We start from the raw sequence: 22,773 nt of genomic DNA on the forward strand, positions 1-22,773 counted from the left end.
TTATCAAGTCAACACACTTGGAACACAATAATAATCACACCATCGTTTTTCATGTTCAAACAGCATGGCAGTTTAAAAACACGTGTAAAAACAGTGACACAATCTCTTTGGTTGCAACACGATTTCCATATGAAGCAGTTCAGAGCACACGAGAGTCAAATCGCCGTATGCCCAAGCCCGCACTGCTCTTATCAGCCAAAACAAAACACACGTTCGCCCCCACACCACAAAACAACAACAACAACAACAACAACAACAAGAAAACTGACTTATTGACACAGCTTTGAATCTGCCTGCTACACCAGGCAAACACACAAACTGTACAAAAATAGAGATTTATAGAAAAAGAGGAGCTCGTGTTTGAGAGAACGTGCCGAGTTTCTTGTTTCCATTTAAATACAAATGTGATTGTCTTTGTCGTGTGCTCTTTTTATTGTCACTTCCTCAGCATGTGGTTCATTTCTTTTCGTGCTAAGAAGAGATAAACAAGGAAAACCGTAACCGCTCGTGCAGCCAAATTTCCAAACTTGCTAAATTGCGACTTTTTCTTCCCCCCCTCTCCACAAATATCAGGATTAAAAACTTAAAAACTGTATACTGACCACCTGTGAAGGCTCTCCGGTTTGTGCCGTGTCGTACGTGACATTATGAATGCTTTTACACACAATCCACCCTCCACCCCTCTGACAAACACACAGCTGCAGCACAGCGAGGCCCGCAGATATTTGCAGACACTAATACAGGAGATGCGTATCCTGAAGTCTTTTCTGCGTCTGTCAGTATGTCAAAATGCCTTTTGGCACACAAATTGTTGAAAAAACCCCAAAAACGATTCAATTTAATTGCCTTTTCAAACCTTTCACTGTCATTTTACTTCAAAATGTCCTCCGAACACGTTGCACGATAGCAGTGATGTGGAGCAAACCAAAAGAGCGGCTGATTTACTTTCCACATTGGATCCATGTTGATCATCGCGACTCTGCAGATGCACATATAAAGAACTCTGCAGATCTAAGAGGGGGGGGGTGCACTCAAAGGTGTTAGACCTCAGGGACACACAGTAAACTGACGGTAAACAATACTTTGCTTAAAATAAAGCTCCAGAGGGCACCTCGCGTTTTTTTTTCTTTCTTTTTTACGACATCGGGAGCTGTAAAGTTAAAATCCACTTATTCGTATGCGCCGCCGCCGCCACTCGTGTTTGTCATAATCTAATAGAACATTTCAGCGTGCAGCGTGTGTGAGCATTGCAATGTACACGTTGTCGAGATAACTCTACAACCGCCAGTTGAAAGATCAGAGGGACTTCTCTCCGCGGGGGAATCGTGATGAAGCTGCAGAGAAGGCTGTGCGCTTTAAAGTATTTTAATCTAGTACGCGTTTTCTTTTTTTTTTAATCCGACTGCGCCCCCTTTGAGACAAATGATGAGATTATGTTGTTGTTTCCTCTTTGGTAATCAGGATGTGTATTAGTCCAACAGGACATCAGATTAGAGCAGGCTTCAACTAAACATTTACAAAACCATGGTCCTACACCCTCTCCTCAGTGTAAGAGACCCTTACTCAGCATTGGGGAAACTACATTCATTTTCAGTTATCAGGGGGTCATTTTTATCAGTGTGACATCACAAAAACATCTCTTCCCTTTAGGCTTCATCTAGGCACTTAAAGTTATTCCTGAACAGAAATAAAGCATGCATTGTATTGTTGTCATTTTTTTTTTTTTTTTCAAGAGTTCACATAAACTTGAGTATCAAAGTAGATCTTTGGATTTGTAAACATTATCCAGTTCCTCTTTTTCTGTGTGGCCCCTCCCCCTCCACCTCCTCCTCCCTTCCAACCGCCCACGCATGAACAACAGAGCACATATGAAAGGTCACAGAGTTGCTGTTGTTTGATCATGAATCAATGTCTTCGTTGCGTCATGTCCAGTATCTTAACGGCGTCCCCGTGCATCTGTGTGTCTCCGTGGTCGTGCGTCCGTCCCCCAGCCGCCGCCGCCGCCGTGTGTGTGTGTGATGGGTTCTCTGTGTGTTTGAGTGTCTGTGAAATATCACCATATTCATGGTTTTCATGACTCTGAGGCCGAGCTTGGTAACGCGTCCTCGTTGTTTGCTTTACCAAACAGATCTCAGGCCCTCGGGGAGGGAACCATAAAATGGATGATGAGCCTCTCTCATTGGCATCAGTTCCTGTGTGCTTAGCTGCTCCGTGTGCTGGAGCACTCTACACCAAGGAAAATCCGTGCTCTGGCTCACTGCCTTGATCCAGGTTCCTTGTCTTCGTTTCCCTCCTTTCATCTGCACTCTAAAATGTCTTTTTTATTATTTTCCCCCAGTATTTTCTTTTTCATTTCCCTACATTTACAACCTCAAAGAAGAGATAAAAAATATCACCTTTTACCCTTTTTTTATTGGGCGTGTTTGCCGCAAGTTACACAAAAGTGCACGGATGTCCACAGGGTTTAGTTGCAGGGCAACCAGGTGCCGTACACGGGATGTTGTAGGGGAGTTAGATACTGATGAGGAGGCGAGGGAAAACAGGCGTAGACAGGTTGAACCTGTGCTACGTAATAGTTGCTAAAGTTGCAGTCTGCAACGTAAGGGGCCGGCTGGTAGAAGCAGGTGACGTTGGCGGCGTTGGGAATGGCGTTCTGTTCCGCCAAGACCCGCAGCGCCAGCGACGAGATGAGGCTGAGAGTCTGGCGCCTCTCGTGGCCCATCAGGCACACCGTGCTCTCCTGCACCACGTCGTACAGCGTGGCCAGATAGTCGTACTTTCTGTCCTCCAGGTCGACAAAGTGGTTCTGCAGATAGGACTCCAGCTTCCTCCTCTGCTCGCCCACGTCGGGGAAATCTATGAAGAAGCGCGAGCACATGTAGCGCTGCAGCAGCTTCATCTCGGACGCCGAAGCCGCGCGGAAACCTCGCACCAGGAGGTGACAGTACTTCAGCAAGCCCCCTCCCCGGATCTCCTCGGGACTCCTCGTGCAGATGAGGCGCTTCCGCAGGTGGTCGAGGGCGGTGGGGAAGTCGCCGTACACGCTCTCGCCGAGGATCGTGGGGTGGAAGGTGGCGGCCATCGGGTGTTCCGAACACTCGTAGAAGAGGAGAAGCGAGTCCAGGCGGATCTGGAAGGAGTCCACGCTGAACTCGAACTGCCGTCGAAGGGAGTCGACGAACTTCAGCTCCACGTTTTTGCCACGGTTGTTGGAGAGGGAGATGAGGCTCCAGCGGTCGGAGTCATTGCACACCTTCACCATCTTCTGCACGTAGGCCTCCTGAAACACACAAAGAGAGGAGTCAGACCAAAAACAATTGACCCACATCTGCTGTAACTGGAGGATATTGCTTGGCTTAAGTCTGCAGTATCAGTAAATTATGAATGCATTTTATCCATGACACACATAAATGTTCCACTTCAACCTAAGGAGAAGTGAAGCCCAGTAGGAATTGGACCTGAATCATTTCAGTTCTCGAGCACTAAGTCATATTTTTTTTTTTTTACGATGACTTTGTTTCCAGTCACTCAGCACCTCCTGCCTTCTGCTCTGTTTACTAACTGCCATCTCCTCAAATTTTCTTCCCCTCACAGCTGTAATTAAGTCCTTGCAGCACTTATGTCCCGTTTCTCTGAAAAGCTGCATATCACACACACGTCTGGGTTTCAAGTTTATGAATATCTTCTGAAGAATAAAAATGCTGAATACTCGTCGTACTTGGTTGGAGCAGCATAAATGATATTAGCAGCGAGATAAAAATCTTGATTTGGTCTGTTTGGTCGTGATGTTTTGCTGATCGTTATCTGTCGGTGGGCCATTAGTAGCCTGGGTAGTCCTTGGTATCCAGGTAACTGAGGGCTGACTGATTAATGTGGATTGGATTGACTCCAATTGGATTAGACAAGACTTTGCATTGGAAACAACCGTTTTTCTTTTTTTTTTTACTATTTGAAGCCGTAGGTTTCTGTTGGTTACTGGACATAATGTTACCTATAGAGTTTGTGCATGCAAATGATATGCTTTAAGAGATTGTGCAAACAGAAAGTGTGACTCATCATTGGAGGTGTATGTGATCTGCACAGAAAGTCTATGCACAAAGTTAAACAGAACTGTCACATAACGCCACCACCACACTTATAGTACATTATTTAATACCTTTAAAGTCACTGGTGTGATCTTTTCCTTATTCACTCGCTCGGGCAGGAAGTCTAGAAGAGAGTCCAGAACTATATCTTTCACTATCTGGAACTCCATCTCTCCTTTGAGCTCGGCGCAGAATATTAAGTCCAGATCTTTCCAGCCAAGGCCGCTGTCCTCGTGCAGGACGTAGCTGGCCGCGGAGCCGTTCAGGCGCACCTCCCGGACATGTATCCGCTTCTCCTCCATGCGGCTGCGGACCACCTTGACGATATCTCGCGGCTTCACCTCCAGAGTCGGGAAGCTCCAGCGGCCGTGGATGGGGATGGAGCCGGTGAGGATGGTGTCCAGGCGCTGCACTTGCTCCCAGTTGAGCACGCTGAGGCTGACGCTCTCCCCCGCGTCAGAGCAGCTGTCGGCCGCAGCAGACTCAACACTCTCGTCCATGTTACGCAGAGGGAGACGGAGGAGTGTAAACAACGCGAGTTTCCACTGGCTGCTGTCGGGTCAGTGGCATCGGCTGCGTCCAACTTTCTGTCGAAATCACCCGCGCGGACTGAAGTCTAACATATCATCAGCATGTTGACAAAGACGAATAAATAGCAGTTGTGACGGGGATGTTGTATTTCTTGCGCACCTCAGTCACTGTCCAGCATCTGTTCTCCTGCTGCGCACTTAGCCAAACTCTAGAAAAAAACAAAAAAACAAAAAAAAACACGAACTTTTTAAAGTCGTAGCAATGTTTTCTCGATCACAGCATCAGGTTTTCACGACACCCAGAGGCTTTCTTTGCTGACACGTCCATTTACATCCAGGAAAAACCTTTGATCCCGAGCAGCATCAACGGTCTTTGGCTCCACAGCCCCCCTGCTGCGCAACGGCAACTTTACGCATCGCTTTATGACCTCACTGTGCCCCCCCCCCAACTCAATGCAACACCTACTTTCAGAAAGTGGTGTAAGGTTGCTTGAACCTTTACATTTTGCCCGTTTATCGCTGGTTGTTGCTGCGGGAAGCCACAGAGATAAGCCACTCCACAGCTGCTGGAGGAGTTGAGAACAGTGTGCGCGCCTCCCGGTGTGAGACGCGTTGAGGGCGGGCTCGCTTTGACTGACAGTCCACACCTACTTACAGCCGCTGCCCTCTTCCCATACTGAACTTTAAGTGGCTGCAAGCCAGGAGACTGAGGCGTGTCTGGAGAATGGGCGTTTCAGGAGAACAGGAGTCGCACGTATACTGAACGCTGACCCCTTCATCAGAAACCCCCCATTAATTACTTCTTCTGCGCCCCCTCCCTGTCCTTTTGTGTGGAAAACACTCTACTGTTACTCCACATATGCAGCCAACATCCTGCTATTGATCCAGTATCAGATCTCCAGCTGTTGGGCTTCTGCAGTCACTCACAAACATGCACTTCATTGTTGTCTAGTTGCACATTTGGAGCTAAGTGGTTGTGGTCAGACACACACATCACATGGTGATGATGATCAAATTGCTGCATAGTGATTTAAGGGCATGGAAACTCATGAGCAGTAAGTGTGTTGTAGTTTGCTCCTGATAACAGGAACAGGTGCAGCAAATGTGAATTGTAATTTAAGTTTCAGTAAGTGGTTTTTCAGGAGTGTTAGAATTCACAGGTGAGGCAAAGAAATCCACTGCACGTGCCCCCAACGCCCTCTAGAGGTGTTTTCTTCACAGATTCATTATTTTACTGTGCAGTGAAGAGTTAGTCTGGTGTCACTTTGCAGCTTTGCAACCAAATGGGAGAAAACATCTGTTGTATCTGTTTTTTTTTTTAAAGTTATTGAATTCCAAACGTACAACCTGCAAAGATTAGCTGTCTGTCAATATGTAGGGTATAGGCCATAGGCTCGCTGTAATAGAAGATCTATAAGTGTAGAGCTTGGCACGTATGTCTGCGTCACTGCAGACGAGCTCATAAACCAGCTTACCACAGATTAACCTGTATGTGCACACACACACACACACACACACACACACACACACACACACACACACACACACACACACACACACTCAAAGTACGCAAAATAAGCTCTGTTCATGTTCAGATCACAACACTGTTACACAGTGTTTTTTTGTTTTTTTTAGTTAACCCTTTAAAGGTACTTGCAACCGTTTGGTGGATCACACTCTAAGTCACATCTCTACCACCGTTTGGTGTAGTTATGCAATGCTCATGCTCTTTTCAGTGTTCCAACAGGTGAAAAACCATTTGTGCTGTTGTACAGCCACCAAAAAATATGTGCGAGTGAGTAATATTGGTCAAGAAATTGCAGTTAATATGACTTGTTCTGAATGTTGTGCTTTTATTACAAAGAGACGTCTCAACCGTTTGGTAGAGGACTGTATCTGAAATACTGTAGGGTGTAATTAAAAAGAATACAGTATTATATACAGTATAAGTATAGAGTATTGGAGGCAGTGTTTTATGTCAAACTATATCATAAAGGATAAGATGTAGTTTAAAGGTGCATTATGTAATAAATCTAAAGCAACTGGCCATAAAATCCTCCTAATATGTCACAGAGACTCAGGAATAATGTTCATATAACAAACTGAACTCACCAACAACAAAATATTTGCATTAAAAAATATATTTTGCAGACTGCAAATCATGTTTATTTTTTGAAATCATGTTTTGGCATGTGGCGCCACCTACCGCCGTCTACCAATCATTGCAGTCAGTAGAGTCTCAGCTACCAGACAAACCACGGGTTGCCAGTTTAGTTAGTATCTGTTTTTGGCCACATTCTTACATATGGCACCTTTAACAATAAACAAAAGTTAAAATAGTGGACAATTATACATGATAAGAGCAATATTTCAGAGTAATGCAAATTGAGCATAGGTGTGTGAGTGTGCGTGGATGGTTTTTTGTCTCTATCTGGCCCTGTGATGGACTGGGTGACCCTGCCTATCACCCTATGTCAGCTGTGATTGGCGACCGTCATGAGGAGGATAAAGCGCAAGAAAATGCATGGATGGATGGACAATATAGTGCAAATTCAAAAATGTTAGAGGAGCTACAGGAGTTACAGACTGCCTTAGTATTTCTAGATTGCAGATGGTGCAGTCACTTTCCCCATTCACAACCTGACTCAGGTTGTCAGGCTTACTGCCGTAGATGCTTAGCACTAAAAACAGGACACGTGCTTGACCTTTGACGCATGAAGTGGATATAGAGTGTGTGACGACGTCACCAGGCCTGGCGAGGGGATTTCAGACGGACAAAGCGATCTTCACACGTAGGAACAAATGTGTGGTCTGTACACAGTGTACGTGCTTGCATTATAATCACTTGTCAGCGTTATAATGTACGACTCGTGATTGCGTTTGCAATGTGAAAGTGGTGTCATGGCACTCCATTGTGCACGCTGCTGTATGTGTGGTAGACAGTGTGACCTCTTCGAAAAGGTCAGAATTAGATTTGGTCATCATCATTTGGGCCTCCTGCTTTCTCTTACTTTAACTCTGCAGACGTTCTTTCTCAATCCTTGAAACCACCATCGTTTGCTACCCTTCCTCTTTTTTTTGTTCATCCCCTTTCCACTATTCCTACACGCGGAAGTTCATTATGAGATTACAGTGAGCCCGTTAGCTGAACGTGCCGCTGGTCTCGTCCTCCTTCCGTTCACCACGTTGCCCCTTCGTTGCACACCACTTCAGCTGTTCACCCCAACTTTTACTGTTACTCCACCAGATTTCCTCTAACTGTCTTTGTTACTCGTTACTACCAAATAGAAACAGAAGAAGAAGAGTTGGTAATGGTCTGTATTTATATAGAGCTTTTCTAGTCTTGATTAGCTGCTTTACCCTATACAATGTTGTCGTTCACCTATTCACATGCTTCAACAAAGGGTTCAGTGTCTTGCTCAAGGACACCTATTATAGACTAGCAGAGCCAGGAATTGGACCCACAGCCTTCCAGTTGAAAGGCAACTCGCCCTAACACTGAGCTCCCACGGCTCAATCCTAACTCCTCACTTTTTAAAAATACTTTCACTTCTAAAGTACATTGGATTAGGCTTAGAGTGAGTACATTCTTGTATGTGAGCAAATTGCTGTTTAAGCTCCAATGTGTAAGATTACTAATCTAATGTAGAGACTGCAAATACTCACCTCTCCCTTTAACAAGCACGTCAGGGAACTACGGTGGCCTTCATATGACAAAAAAAGGGCTTTTTGAAGTAAGATGTTAGTTTATTCGACTAGTAGCATCGACTGTTTGGTTGCATGGAGTCAGGATTAGGTTTAGTTTAGACCTGCGGTGAGGTTCATGACTCCTTCAGAGTCAGATTTTTACAAATATATGAACCCAGAACCCTAACCTAACTATAAAAACCCTAACCCTATCAGTTGGCAGCATACACAGTGAATACTGGGTATGTTCCATATCTCGTCAGCATTCTTTTTACGCACATAATGGATAAGAGAGTACATATTTGGCTAAGAAAGATCAGCAGCAACAAGCACCTGTTGGGCTCACATGTGCCCCCTTTCAGTGCGGCAAGGTACTGCCTGCCACACAAGGCAACTCAGAGTGCTTTACAAAGGCGTAGAAAAAAAAGGCATTAAGATTAAATCAACATTAAAATCAAAATAGTACGGAGCCATGGTCAAGAAAATATTAAATTAGTATTTCATGCGCACATTATAGCTATATTGTGGCCACAATTTTTTTTTTTTTTTTGACCATGTCATGTCCGGGGCTCCGTAAAATATAATATACACTATATCACCGTGTCCCAGTATTAACGAAGCATTCAATTTGTCACGTTACGATCGTTGCCATTGTACACTCTTAGGAATAAAAGTGCTAAGTAGAACCATATAATTCGGCTTGTCCTCATAGGAGAACCCTTTTTGGCTCCAGGTAGAACCTGGAACCCTTTTGGAGGGTTCCACCAAGAACCCTTTTAAAACCATTTATTCAGGAAAGGTTCTCTGGATCAAAATGGTTCTTACTGGAACCATTAGTGTTACTAAGAACCCTTGAAAAGCCCTTTCCCGAAGAAAGGGTTTCAGAAACAAATGGTTCCAGGTAGAACCTCAGCCCTTGTAGAAGAACCCTTTTGGTACCCTTATTTCTAAGAGTGTACTGTTGGTATCATAAAATGTCCTTGTGTCTGTTATAATCAGGAACTGTAATGAACGCACTGTGCAGAATTGCATTACATTTCTTATGTTGTGTAAGATAATTTCACGCTGTGACAACTGTGAAAACTGAGGTGTGACTTCTTGTGAGTCAGCTGCAAGCAATTATTATCAACCTCTTTGTTGCTACTGTGCATGGAGTTCACATTTTCAGAGTTGACCCTTTGCACAAATGTAGCGCAGTGCATGTGTGAGAAGCTGGTGGCGGTGTATCCAGACAAACCTCCCTGGTGTTTCCAATCAACCTTTCCAGTCAACCTTGAAGAGCATCATCAGTAGTATAAGCCACTAAACTCTCACACAGCCGCTAATGAGATTCGCCGACATGTCCTGCCACTGTAAGCCACGCTGCAGCGCTCGTAGAAGGTCCACCCGCGTATACGATCGTGTCAAACCGGAAGAAAATCGTCATGAAATGAAGACGGAGAAGTGAAATTTAGACTGAATTGTGCAGCGTCTGAGTTTATGTTCAGTGAACTCATTAGTTAAAGGTCCAGTGTGCACATTTTAATGGGAAATTATTATTCATTTGGCAGAAACTGGCGAGTAAATACACTACCTAAGTTTGGGGTCACCTATACAGTTTTTGGTTTGTTTTCCATTAATACTCACACTTTTATTTATCAAAAGAGTTGCAAAATGACTTTGTTTTTCGTCAAGGAACCAGCAAAACTGTTTTCAGCTGTGCTAACATCATTGCACAAGGGTTTTCAAGGGTTTTCTAATCATCCAATAGCCTTCTAACGCGATTAGAAAACACAATGTACCATTAGAACACTGGAGAGATGCTGGAAATGGGCCTCTATACACCTACATATTCTATTAAAAACCATACGTTTGCAGCTAAAATAGTCGTCTACCACATTAACAATGTATAGAGTGTACTTCTGATTCTTTTAACGTTATATTCATTGAAAAGTGCCTTTCCTTCAAAAATAAGGACATTTCTAAGTGACCCCAAACTTATGAACGGTAGTGTAATTACTCCACTTTTTAAAAATCACCAGGTTGCATGAATTGCTGATTCTAATTTTACCAGAATGAGCCGTTTACATTTAGGCCACCAACTGCCCATTGAGGGCCATCATTTCTGATGCTAACTGAAGGCTAACACTTAGAAAGGAGTGGTGAAAAGACAGATATTCAGCTACAACATGCAACTTCAACTTCACCACTATGTGTTGCGAAATCTTACACACTGTACCTTTAATTTTCCATGTAGGCAACTTTTCCACGCATGTGTTGCTCAAAAACACACTTTGAACTGCATCGCGTGTTTATGAAACGTTCGGGGTCGTGGAATACAAAGAACTTGTGTTTTATGTTAACAAGTCATCCGTAATTAAATAATAACACAAGTCGTTTTTTTAAACAAAGACACCCCCGCGACTTGAACTCGACTCTGTGTTTTAATGAAGCCCCAGAGATTCATGCAACCCCCCCTGCCTTCCTCATAAGTCTATATTTTCACATGATTTTCAACAGCCTGTTGTTCCGCTTTCCCCGGCGTGTCACGGCCATCGGCGGCAAAGTGCTGTAGCAAAGTAAACAGGAAGTGACTTGCTGTATCAGTGACTCAGCTTCCTGTGCGGTGCTGTGGTTGGAGATGTCAAGTAGCCGATGCCTTGTTGTTGATGTTCTGTGATGGTATCTGTTTAAGAGGAACTGATACAAACAGGCGTTCAACTTCAAATGTGATGTTAAGACAGAAAGTTTTGATGCAGTCTGTGGAGAGCTTATGTGAGAATATTATAGAACATAACACGTGATGGAATATTTAGCGAAAATGACACGTAACATCACTGCGACTCTGCTTGTTGACTTTTGTTAATAGCTTGTAGTGTAGTTCTGCGTATAGTTTATTTTTAATACAGCTTCGTTTTGGAGAACAATGATATTTTAAGATCATCTTGCATGTGTCACTGCATCAACATCAGTGCAAATGCTCCTTCTTAACATTTGTGTGCACATTTTTATAGTTATAGTTTTTTTCTTTTAATGCATAAGGGGAAGTTGCAAGTGTTGCTTTGTTTCAGTCCCACAAGCCAACAAGATTTTCTTTGGAAACCAAACCCAAGAGAGTTACTTCATTTCCTGCGAGTTTCTTTTTACTGTCACTCACACCAGTTCTCGACCTCAGCGGCACAATGTTAATAATGTGAATAACAAACGTGTTCGTCTAAGATGCTCTGGATGCAGATTTATTGTCCTCCTTCCTTTTCGTACATCACTGCTCCAGTCTCCAGCAGAAATGGAAAACCCCCTCAATGAGTTTCAACACAGGCCACACACACACAGCAGGAAGGACTACAGTGCCACCTGCTGGATCACAGCAAACAGCCCATGCTATACTGACACTCTTAGAAATAAGGGTTCCAAAAGGGTTCTTTTACAAGGGCTGAGGTTCTACCTGGAACCATTTGCTTCTGAAAAACCCTTTTTTTCAAGTTTTCCTGGTAACACTAATGGTTCCACTAAGAACCATTTTGATCCAGAGAACCCTTTAAAACCCCTTTCCTGAATAAAGGGTTTTCAAAGGGTTCTTGGTGGAACCTTTATAAAAAGGTTCTACCTGGAGCCAAAATGGGTTCTTCTATGAGGACAAGCTGAAGAACCTTATATGGTTCTACTTAGCACTTTCATTTCTAAAAGTGTATTGAATCCACCTAAGGCTATTATAGTTTTGAAATTGTCATTATTTTTTATTTATTTCAGTCTAGTTTTAGTTAATTCAACAAATAATTTTTATTTTTTATTTTGAGGAATTGACTAGTTTCAGTTCAGTTTTTATTTAGTCTTAGTCTTAGTTTTTAAGGTATTAAGAGACAGCCTTGACTTGTAGACGCTGAAAAGGATGAAAGAATGTGTGACACCAACTATGGATTATCAAATTCTTTCATTTCATTCTTTAACCTTTAAGACCTGCAGGTAAATCAAAAGTAATTGAATACTGGATTTATCTACAATTCAGTTTAGTTTTAGTTAGTTTTTATTTTGTTTTTCACGTAACTAAATCGTTTTTTCACTGCTAGTTTTAGTTTTAGTCTTAGTTTACCTAAACTATAATATAAATAACCTGGAGCCCACACAAACAGAAACGTCTTCTTACTCCTCACTAGATGGCGCTCTTTTCACACTGCTCTGCTCACACAGGACCTTGTTCCACATATGTTGCATTTCTCATCTCTCCTCAGTTTCCCACACTTAAGACAAACACTTGTATTTGCTCAGCTGTGTTGTATAAACAAGTTCTTGGGAGCTTAGTTGTATAATTCCATCCTTTAATAACATATATTATGATTCTGGTAGAAAACGGCCGAATGAGCAGATTGTAAAAAGAAGAAGACATATTTAAAAGCATCTTTCCTTTGACTGTCCACACATTGACTGTGTCTCACATGCGCCTCAGCTGACATTAGATATATCTTCATCTGCTTTGGGAGAGAGTCATACCACTTGCATGACTGTTTCCACCGAAATGAACTTTGTGTCTCAGCAAATAAACAATTTATTTTCTTTTCTCAGCATTATGATGTGGTCCTGGCAGCTGCTCCTGACTTTGTTCTGTTCTTTGCCTGCGAGACAGATGGCTCAGATGAAGAGAGTTGTATGCGCAGCTGAAAGCGAGCGCTCAGGTCGAGCTTTGTTTTGGCCCCGCCGGAAGATTTATGGCCTCGCAAGGATGCAAAAGTGGAAGCTAATGCTTTTGAGGCATTTGCCAAATCTGTGTGTGTGTGTGTGTGTGTGTGTGTGTATGTTGAGATCACCTTGAGGAGAGATGGTGACTGATATCCTCTGCACGTGCACGTGAAAACATAGAAGATTTCCCATGCATCTGCAACATGTAAGGAAACATATGCACATATCAGTGATCACTCTCACTGTGTTCCTGTAGATGAACATGACAGTGACAGTGTTGTGGTTAAATGTAGGAAGTCCTCCTACATCGGTTTGATGAAGCCCTGCGTGTGTGAGCTGCAGTCATTTTGTGTGATGGTCAGTCATTTGATTCACTTTTGCTCTATTATGAAAGCTCCAGGGTGGAGTTTGACTCCTCCGCTTGTCTGTCTGGGCTTCTTTAAGAGCCCGACCTCAGTGAGCAGTGATTTTTTTTTTTTTGGGGTGAGGCACTCCCGTCGAGCAGAACAGCAAGTGAGCCAAGGGAGGGAAGAGGGAAAAATGAACAAAAGATGAAAAAGATAAAAATACTCTCTGGTGTATAATTGAGGTTCTGGATGAAGACGGTGAGGAAGGCGTGGAGCGATGATGATGATGAGTTGGACGTGAACGGAGGGTGGGGAATAGATCAGGAGCAGAGGTGGAGACACACGGTAAAGAGTCTGGAATGAAGTTGTTCACTGAGGTCTAAGAGGAGCCTCATGCAACACAACAGGTCAGCTGGTCTCATCCGAGGTTGATGTCACGAAGGCCAGGCATCTTTACTCACATCAAACAGTGACCTACTTCTCACACACTGACTGACCCGTGTGCTTCCTCCTCGTGTCGTTTGTCATTTTTAGCTTCGGTTAACTTCCTTCCCCAGCCGAGTTGCTCATGTTGCTTTGTTGCATGAATGAATCACTGAATAATGTGAAAGAACAATAAAAACGCCAAAACATTTGAGGATTCAATTTAGGGAAAAGCTGAAAAGGCCATTATCACCCATTTCCTTCCTTCCTTCCTCAATTTTTCATCTATTCATCCATGTTCATGTTTATGGGCCGGTAAAACAAAGAAGAAAATATAACCAAATTCAATTCTTCCTTCCTTCCTTCCCTCCCTCCCTCCCTCCCTCCCTCCTTCTTCCTTCCTTACTTCCTTCCTTACTTTTTTCATCCATTTAAACTGCTCAACCAAATTCAATTATTCCTTCCTTCCTTTCTTTCTTCCTTCCTTCCTTCCTTTCTTTCTTCCTTCCTTCCTTCCTTCCTTCCCTCCTCAATGTTTCATCTATTCATCCATGTTCATGTTTATGGGCTAGTAAAACAAGAGAATATAACGAAATTCAATTCTTCCTACGTTCCTTCCCTGCCCCTTCTTCCTTCCTTCTTTCCTTCATCTAAACTGCTCAACCTAACTCTTATCTAATGCTTATGTGCCTGTAAAAAAACAAGAAAAACATTACCAAATTCAATTCTTCCTTCCTTCCTTCCTTCCTTCCTTCCTTCCTTCCTTCCTTCCTTCCTTCCTTCCTTCCTTCCTTCCTTCCTTCCTTCCTTCCTTCCTTCCTTCCTTCCTTCCTTCCTTCTTTCCTTCCCTTCCATCCCCCCTTCTTCCTTCATTCCTTCCTTCCTTCATCCATCTAAACTGCTCAACCTACTCCTTATCTAATGCTTATGTGCCTGTAAAAAAACAAGAAAAATATTACTAAATTCAATTCTTCCTTCGTTCCTTCCTTCCCTCCCTCTCTCCCTTCCTACTTTCCTTCATTCCTTCCTTCCTCACTTTTTCATCCATTCATCCATCTAAACTGCTCACCATACTCCTTATCTAACACATTAAAAAAACATTAGTTACATCCCTCAGCTCTATAGGTAACATTATACTGTAAAGGTCTGTTTCTGTCACATGGTCTGCAGTTGAAATTACCCACATATTAGTGGGAAACAGCTGTTGTATTTACTGTGATAATGTTATGGTTTTTCAAACATCACCATTCAGTTTATATTGAGTTTGACGCATAGTGTTGTTCCTTTTAATGTAAAAGCCAAAAACTGCAGTGCTTTAATTGCTCCGTACTTTCTAGTGTGTGCATATTTGTTAGTGAATAGCTATCAGAGGTATTTGCTGGACTTGTTGCTTCATAAATAATCCCTCTGTGTTTACAGGAACGTCATTCCCTGTTTGGAGGAGAGAGAGAAATCGAGGGAGGAAGACACTGAAAAGTCGATGCGGTGAGAGAAATGTGTGCATGCGTGTAGTGGTGTCACAGCATCTGTGGTCGGTAAGACACGACGAGATTAACAGCAGATGTAGACTAATATCTTTCATCAAACTTATTAGTTGATGACTTCAGCATGTACCGTAGCCTCTGTGTGCTTTGTTCCAACAGCTGATTCAAATACAACTCGGCGAAAACCGTTTTGTTGTTTGTTTTTGTAAGCTAATTTCCGTCATCATCCAGTTTCAGAAGAATTAGAATGGACTGACAGCTCATCACATTGAAGCCTCTTTAGAAATTCCTGCCAGCTGGATGAAGATGAAGTTGTGCAACTCGATCATGGCAACGTGCAAAAAATAAGATAAAGATCAACAGCTGCATGTTGTTTCTCTTCATTATTATTCCTCCTTAGAAAATGTGGTCAGCCACGGTTCAAATGTCAACACAGTGTAAAGAACATAGCACGTTGTTTAATCTTTCCCCCCCCCTCCATCATTTGGCCAATCCAGATTTACAGATTAAGCAAATAAATATGATTTAAACGTGAAAGTGACAGGCAGTATTCCCTGGCTGCAACGCCAGGTTATTGTTTTTCTAACTTGGCCGCAGCGGCGAACTATCTTTCCCTTTACGCGTAGATCAAGACGGAGGCGGAGGAGGAAAACATACAGTGGTGAGGTGGATGATTTATCCATGTGTCATTATGTGTTCAGTTCTAACTTTGCCAAACTGACTCCAACTGTATCTGCAACACTCCCACAACAGAAGAAGATCTCCTGTTAAACCAAGCTGACAGGCTGTTATAGTTCATGGGTCAAACACAACAAAAACACATGGTAAAAAACAACAAGAAAAACAAAATCCATAAACATTTTCTTTACAATTTCACTGAAGCTGATGCTCATATATTTGTGCTTGTCATTTTAATTTCTGTGGAATTTAACTTTCCCTATGTCTGGGAGATTGGGTGTGTGTCCTCTGCTAAATCACCTCCTTATCTTGGAAGTGCACTTTAGTCTGAGGGGGGCGTTGTGTCTGAAAAGAAATTGTCGTGCAGCGAAATTATCTTTAATTTACACTAATGTTAGTCTCTCGCACGTGGTATAAGGCAGCATCACTTTCTGGGGGCAGTAAATTCTCATAATTGTGCTTGTGAAAGTGTTATTTTGCACACCACCTTGCAGGCAAAAAAAACCAAGTCCACGTCCAAGAGAAAATACTGGCCTGTGTTTGAGATCCAAAAAGCCAAAGAACAAAAGTAACTGGTTTTCATCCCAGATGAATAATATAATCTGTCAAACGTGAAAGCTCCCACCAGTCTTGTGTTTTCTCTCTCGAAATTCGACTTATTCAACACGTACGGTTTTAATATAATGCAGTGATTTTATTTAGATTCAGTTAACTTTTAATTTAAACAGAGTAGAAGTCAATAGAGTCAATTGACTCAAGCTTGTATTTATTATAGCGATGACCGATTAATAAGCATTATCAGCTTTTAGTAAACACTCAAAGTGCTGTTAGTCTATAAGGTGCATGTATCTATAAAGGAAATTGCGTCTGTCTGTGTGTCTGTGACGGGCATATCTCGCTGACCGTTTGGCAGATCCTCCTAAGACTTTGGATATGGGTTGAGCATGGCCCGATGGTGTTTTTGGAGGAATTTTAATTTTCGCTGATATATTATACATCAGGCAGGCAGCGGCTCATCAGCAGCAGTTGTGCTGTCTGGAGCAGGGAGGTGGGAGTGAAGAGGCTGTCCACACGGTGGGTGAGAAAAAGTCGCTGTCCATTCACCAATACGCGAGCACATATTTGTTTTGCATTAGCATGCTACTACTTTGCGGCTAACTTGGCAAACCTGTTTCCAAAGGTTAGATAGCGTATAGGGTTAACATAATACAAACACTGTGCGGCCTCATTAGGCTGCACAGTGTTTGTAGTGTAGTCACTGGCGTGTTGCCACAGGCGTGGCTGACAGTCACAACAGCTAGCTACACTAATGCTAATCAAAAATGAAAACATTTGCGTTGTGCCTAATGAGGTTGCACAGTGAGTGTTTGTATTATGTTAGCCTTTATGTACCTTATCATGCATTACCATAATTGAAAAATCTTCTTCAGCTCCCACTATAGGAATATATACTTCCTACGGGCACTGCACTGGTTAAGTATAAAGAAGGACATCCAACACTGATGCTGAAGTATGAAAGACACCTGGATATTACAGTTGTATCCAGGGAAACCCTTTTCACAAGATTTTGCAATCTGTTTGCAGAGGTTTGATTTAAAACTCACAGTAATTCAGTGTTTGTGTTTTCTCCTGTTTTTCACCAGCCTAACGCCTCGTTCATCCGACTGAGGGACAGACTATCGTGCAACGCGTCAGCGTCCAGGTCTGGCATCCAGGGATTACAGGTTATCCTCCGGTAAATACACGGTGGTCTAAATCCAACGTGTGATGTGTAAATGTTGAATGGCGGCGGAGTAAATATAACAACAGCACAAACAAGTGACTCTTACCGTGGAAGAGAATCTATAAACAGAGGAGGCTGGACCACACACACACACACACACACACACACACACACACACACACACACACCCAGGACAGAGGAGAGAAAGACGGACACACCATTATTAGCCAGACAGATATCCACGTCCCATAAACACACATTTTCACAGACATCTTTTTGGTTTTGATGTGGAATAACAAAACTACAAAACCAGCTGGAAGGACGTTACAATAACAGTTGTGATTGTCAGAACCTAAATAACTAGTCAGTGAAAGGTCACATATTATCCCATTTTTGACTTTAAGGTTACTTTTCAAGTATGCGACTTTTCAGAAATCACACAGAGTTTCAGTGCTACATTAGTTTAATGATCTCAAAAAGTGAGCTAGCTTAAACGAAGGCTCCTTTTGAGTGTTTGCTAAATTAAAATCTGACATTTTATACCGTATAAGTATGTAGGTAGTCTTAACAAACATAATCTGCACTTTGTTGCACATTATTGATTCAATAATATTATTGGTTCTATCCTGAATTCCCTGAAATTTCGTAAAATAACCACTTCTTAAAACTGTAGTGTGTGACCTTTAAATATAAAGAAATGTCTGTTATATTAATTCCTCACATGAGGAAATGCTGATGAAGCTTGAAGATGAAGACTCTTTCTGTGTTTCTCAGTATATAGCAATGTTTATATCTCATTTTGCCCCAAGCTGCACACAGGAAGTGATTCATTTCAAATGAGGCAACGGCAACAGTGCGCTAGTAAAGGACAGGTTGGAGTACGAGTTAAAATAGAAAAAAAAAGCACCCAAAAGTGAATTCTACTGCTTAAAAAAACACAGCCTTTGTCGCTATATAGTTTGACTGCAGTTCATCGCCTGTGCTCATACATTCTCTGCTGCTGCTGCTGCTGCTGTATACACCCAAATGCTCCCTCAATCAGGTCTGATAGTTTTTAAGATGAAGCCAGCATTTACATAATGTTACGTCATTTCTGTTCAGGAAGACCAAACAGAAGCAGAACGACAACAACGCAATCTCCAAAAGTTAAGCACTGCAACGTTAAAAATTGTGTCGTAACAGATTTACAACACAATTTTAACTCCCGTTTTCCAGTGAACCGGCGAAGGATTTACAGTCTCCATCACAGATCTGTTGTTCCCTCAGTTTCTTCCAGCTCGCAACTTAATTCTGACATTTGAGAGGCGCAGCCAAAAACTGCAGAGCGACTTCTCCACTGCAGCCCTTTTCTCTGGCGTGCGGAGTTAATCCTCCACTGACACTGGGGGAAGCAAGAAGACCACAGTCAGCTCCAATTGTCCTTAACTACGGTGTTCTTATCTCATTTCGGCTGATTTGTTTGTCTGCCTCTGAAGTGAACCGGGAGATTCTCTGTTTTATATTAAGGAGGTTTTGGCAAGTCTGCTGCAAACTTTGAATTCTCCTTTTTTTTTTTTAAATACTTATTTTCTTTTGGTGAGCCGGTTGCATAGATGTGAAGACCTTTTCACACTCTAATGTTACTTAGAGACATTTGAATATATCAGTTAACATTCCTCAAATAGTTTGCAGCTCAGTCAAAGTTATGCAGTATTTTCATAGTTTTCAGTACAAGCATTTTAATTCCTGTTAACAAAATCACTTTTGAATAACTGACCAAACACACACACACACACACACACACACACACACACACACACACACACACACACACACACACACACACACGCCCGTACAGCTTTCTCAAGATTCTGCGATTGTATCATGTCACAAAAATTTCACTCCAAACAAACTTTTGAATTTAAAAAAAAGTGGGATTTCAATCATTAAGACCGGGGATTTACAGCATGTGACTGCATGTGTTTACATACATTTGGTGATTCTCACTTGCAGCTGGAGACATCTGAGCCGCACACGGTCCCGTGTTATGAAAAAAATGTCACGACCCGACATCAGCAATTTGACTCGCTGACTTTTTTTTAACTTAACTGGAACTGTGTTGTGTTTGGACAGGAACCAGTGAAACGCAATAAAAAAAGACACGGTTTAGAGAGAGCCAAGATAAATGCGCGCTTGTCATCCTCATCACATCTGTTCGACCTCATTTCAGCTTCCTTTCCATAGGTTTCCTATGTTATTGCGTTATCAGCGTTTTCAAGGATGACAATATGAAAAAAGGCCTCACTTTGAAAATGACAAACGTTACATTTGACTAAACCGAGAACAAACCTTGTCCAAGAGCTCCATTTGAGTCGTGAAGCTAAACATAAACAACTCAAAGGACTAGGGGTGTGCCAAAATGTTTTGATTTGGTGATATATCGTCGTTCTTCCTTATGCAATACAATAATTGATATGCTATATTTTAGTTAAGAAAATAAGGCGCTCTAAAGTCAGCAGTCCCTGCCAGTTTCCTAGTCCATGGTGTCTGCGGGGTCTTAAAAAGTTGATAAATCAATTTGGGGAAAATGAAGGCCCTTAAAAAGTATTAAAAAGTCTTAAAGGGGACATATTATCTAAAAATCAACTTTTCAATCATTTTAATCCTTATATTTGGGACAGTCGGCAAAGTGTGAAAAAAGATGACTCTCTGGTGTTTTTGTGATCCTCCTCAGTCTAAGTACAGGAGATAAAACACACAATGTTGACTTCCGCACTCATTGGGACGTCACAACGCGCTAAATTCCTGGAATTGTTGTCTCGCGGAGCTCCGATTTGTCCGTAAAACACGCGAGAGCAACGGAAACCAGAAAAATTCTATTCTTGGCTCCACAGTGCAGCACAGAGTCCTACACAAACTTTCAGTCTCAGAGGATTTATCTGTCCTGCTAGAGCCTGCTAATGATCACTTTTCCAAATGCTAACTGCTGTTAGCTCCCAGTAGCCTCTGTGGCTGATGTCATTTCCTGTCCCTTAAGTTTCGTTTTACTTTTTTTTAAGGTGGATCTAAAGAGATACTACTAAACAGAGCGTTCTGAACAGGGCTGTTTTGGCAGAGTGATTGAACTGCTGTGGTGCTTCATCCTTATTGTATTTTGACCAAAGCATGTCACAGACATGTTCATTAGGACACCAGGGAACTAGGTTAACTTGGAGAAATAGGATATAATATGACCCCTTTGATTGCAACTTCATGAAGTATTACATTTTGTCCGCGTTTGTTAAAAACAACGATGCGCCGGTATGCTTGCCCTGCAAGATCAGGGCGAGCCCCGAAACCCCTACAAAGGACCCACAGTGCAGCTCGGCAATGCTTGACGCTACTCTAATCAATGCGGTGGAGATGTATTAGTCTCACATCCCTCTAAGTAAAAATAGGAGCAGCTGAGATGTAGGCTACTCCTTGATTAAGCAGTGAAATGGAACTTTTTTTTGTGGCACAGTCTGCAGAGGTAGTGAAATCCTGCGCACGGTGCTGCTGGAGGTCATTTATAGACAACTGCAATTACACTGGAATTTACTTCTCGTCGTGCGACTTAACGCTGCATCTTTTCTCCAGGCTGCATCAAAGCAGTTCACTTAAAGGTCGTACGTGTAATTTAATCATTTCAGGAGAAGGGAGAAGACAGAAGCGAAAGGGATGCATTCTGTGTCGTGATCTGGCCAAAGGAAACCCGGCCTGGGCCCAAAGGACCAGCTGGAGGGGGGGAAATGAGTCACAAATACACATAAAACTACACAATCTCGAGCAATAATCCAGATACTCAAATCTTGCCTGACAGTGGTGTCTAGACAGTGATGAGCCCCGAAATGGATGCACAGTGACCGAGACTTCTGTCTGTTCACAGCTGCAGGAGCGCGTGAGTAATCTTTGAACCCACAAAAAGGGAAAGAGAAAGGGAAGACCCCCCTGGACCTGCTGGTTCATATGAAGTCACTGCCGGAAATTAGGGAGCGAAAGAAGGTGAAAAGACAAAAAGTCTGCAGAGAGCATTGAAGGAAAACAAAATGATGCTGCGAGGGATTGAACTTGAGACACATGAGACAGATCAGCACAGAGCTTTATTCAGTCTGATTGTGTGTACAGTGGCTGAGTTAAGTCACTTAGGGCCCGTTAAAAAATGATGGGAAACAGTCTGCACGAGTTATTTTTGGGACAATTCGGCTGATGGAGGAATAGAAAATAATTCATTGACTACCGCTTCATCCTCCACATGAGGCTCAGCTCGCTGCATGGAGCCAATCCCAGCTCGGATGAAAGGTGGAGCCCACCCTGATCAGGTCACCAGGCCATCGCAGGGCAAACAAACAGAGACGAACGAACAACCATTCACAGTCACATTCGCACCATTTTAGAGTCTGTAACGACTGGAAACAAGAGGAAACAGCAAGCATCGCTCAAACAGAACAAACACCACCTCAAATGCCTCTAACTCAGTGGACGAACTCCAACACAAACATTTATTTAATCTTTTGCTGACACTATTCACTATCAGCAGAGAAAAAAAAGGCCCATGTGGCCAGTGAGGTCACTACAAACAAATTATAGATATTGGAAAGCAGTAGAATTGTCCAACCATTGTCAAATCTGGATTATTACATCAGTGAAGACAGATTCAAGTGGACACAACCTCAACGTCAAACCGTGAATAATTTACAGCTCCCTGTTGCGAAAAAACTAAGAGTACACATCATCACACTATCAGCAGAGAAGATGATATCCTGTGATTGAAAACACATTTTGCTCCACGGGAGGAAATGAAATCACATTTTGAGTTGTTTTTTTATCAGCGCGCTGAGAACGCGTTTGGCTTTTGATGACACGCGTCGACTAATGAGACAGACTTCCTGGAGAAGCGAGCTTCTGTGTTATAACAGCAGTGTCTTTGTTGAGCACTCCTGTGTGTGGGAACGCGGTTTTGTGAATTCACGCCTGGTGAATAAAAGCGGCTATTCACTTCAGTGATGTTTCAGCTGTTCATATAAAAAAAAAACTCCCACAGCCTCTTGTTTATTAGAATCACTTTGATTTGCTCGCACACACACACACCAATTAGTGACAGTGAATTTGACCTCTGCATTTTAGCCATCCTTGGTGCAGGAGCAGTGGGCTCCTCATCCCTTG

The 22,773-nt window shown here is 42.6% G+C and overlaps 1 protein-coding gene across 1 annotated transcript; it reads right to left on the reverse strand.

Moving 5' to 3' along the window:
* Positions 1-2,464: 2,464 nt before the first annotated feature.
* On the reverse strand, positions 2,465-4,585 carry LOC310935287 (terminal nucleotidyltransferase 5A-like; the record flags this gene model as incomplete). Its single annotated transcript, XM_083899150.1, has 2 exons — positions 2,465-3,280; positions 4,157-4,585. The coding sequence occupies 2 exons, from the start codon at positions 4,583-4,585 to the stop codon at positions 2,465-2,467; spliced, it is 1,245 nt and encodes a 414-aa protein (XP_083755276.1).
* Positions 4,586-22,773: the final 18,188 nt, after the last annotated feature.

The sequence above is a fragment of the Microchirus variegatus genome (assembly GCF_963457635.1).
Source record: "Microchirus variegatus genome assembly, chromosome: 12".
Taxonomy (NCBI): domain Eukaryota; kingdom Metazoa; phylum Chordata; class Actinopteri; order Pleuronectiformes; family Soleidae; genus Microchirus; species Microchirus variegatus.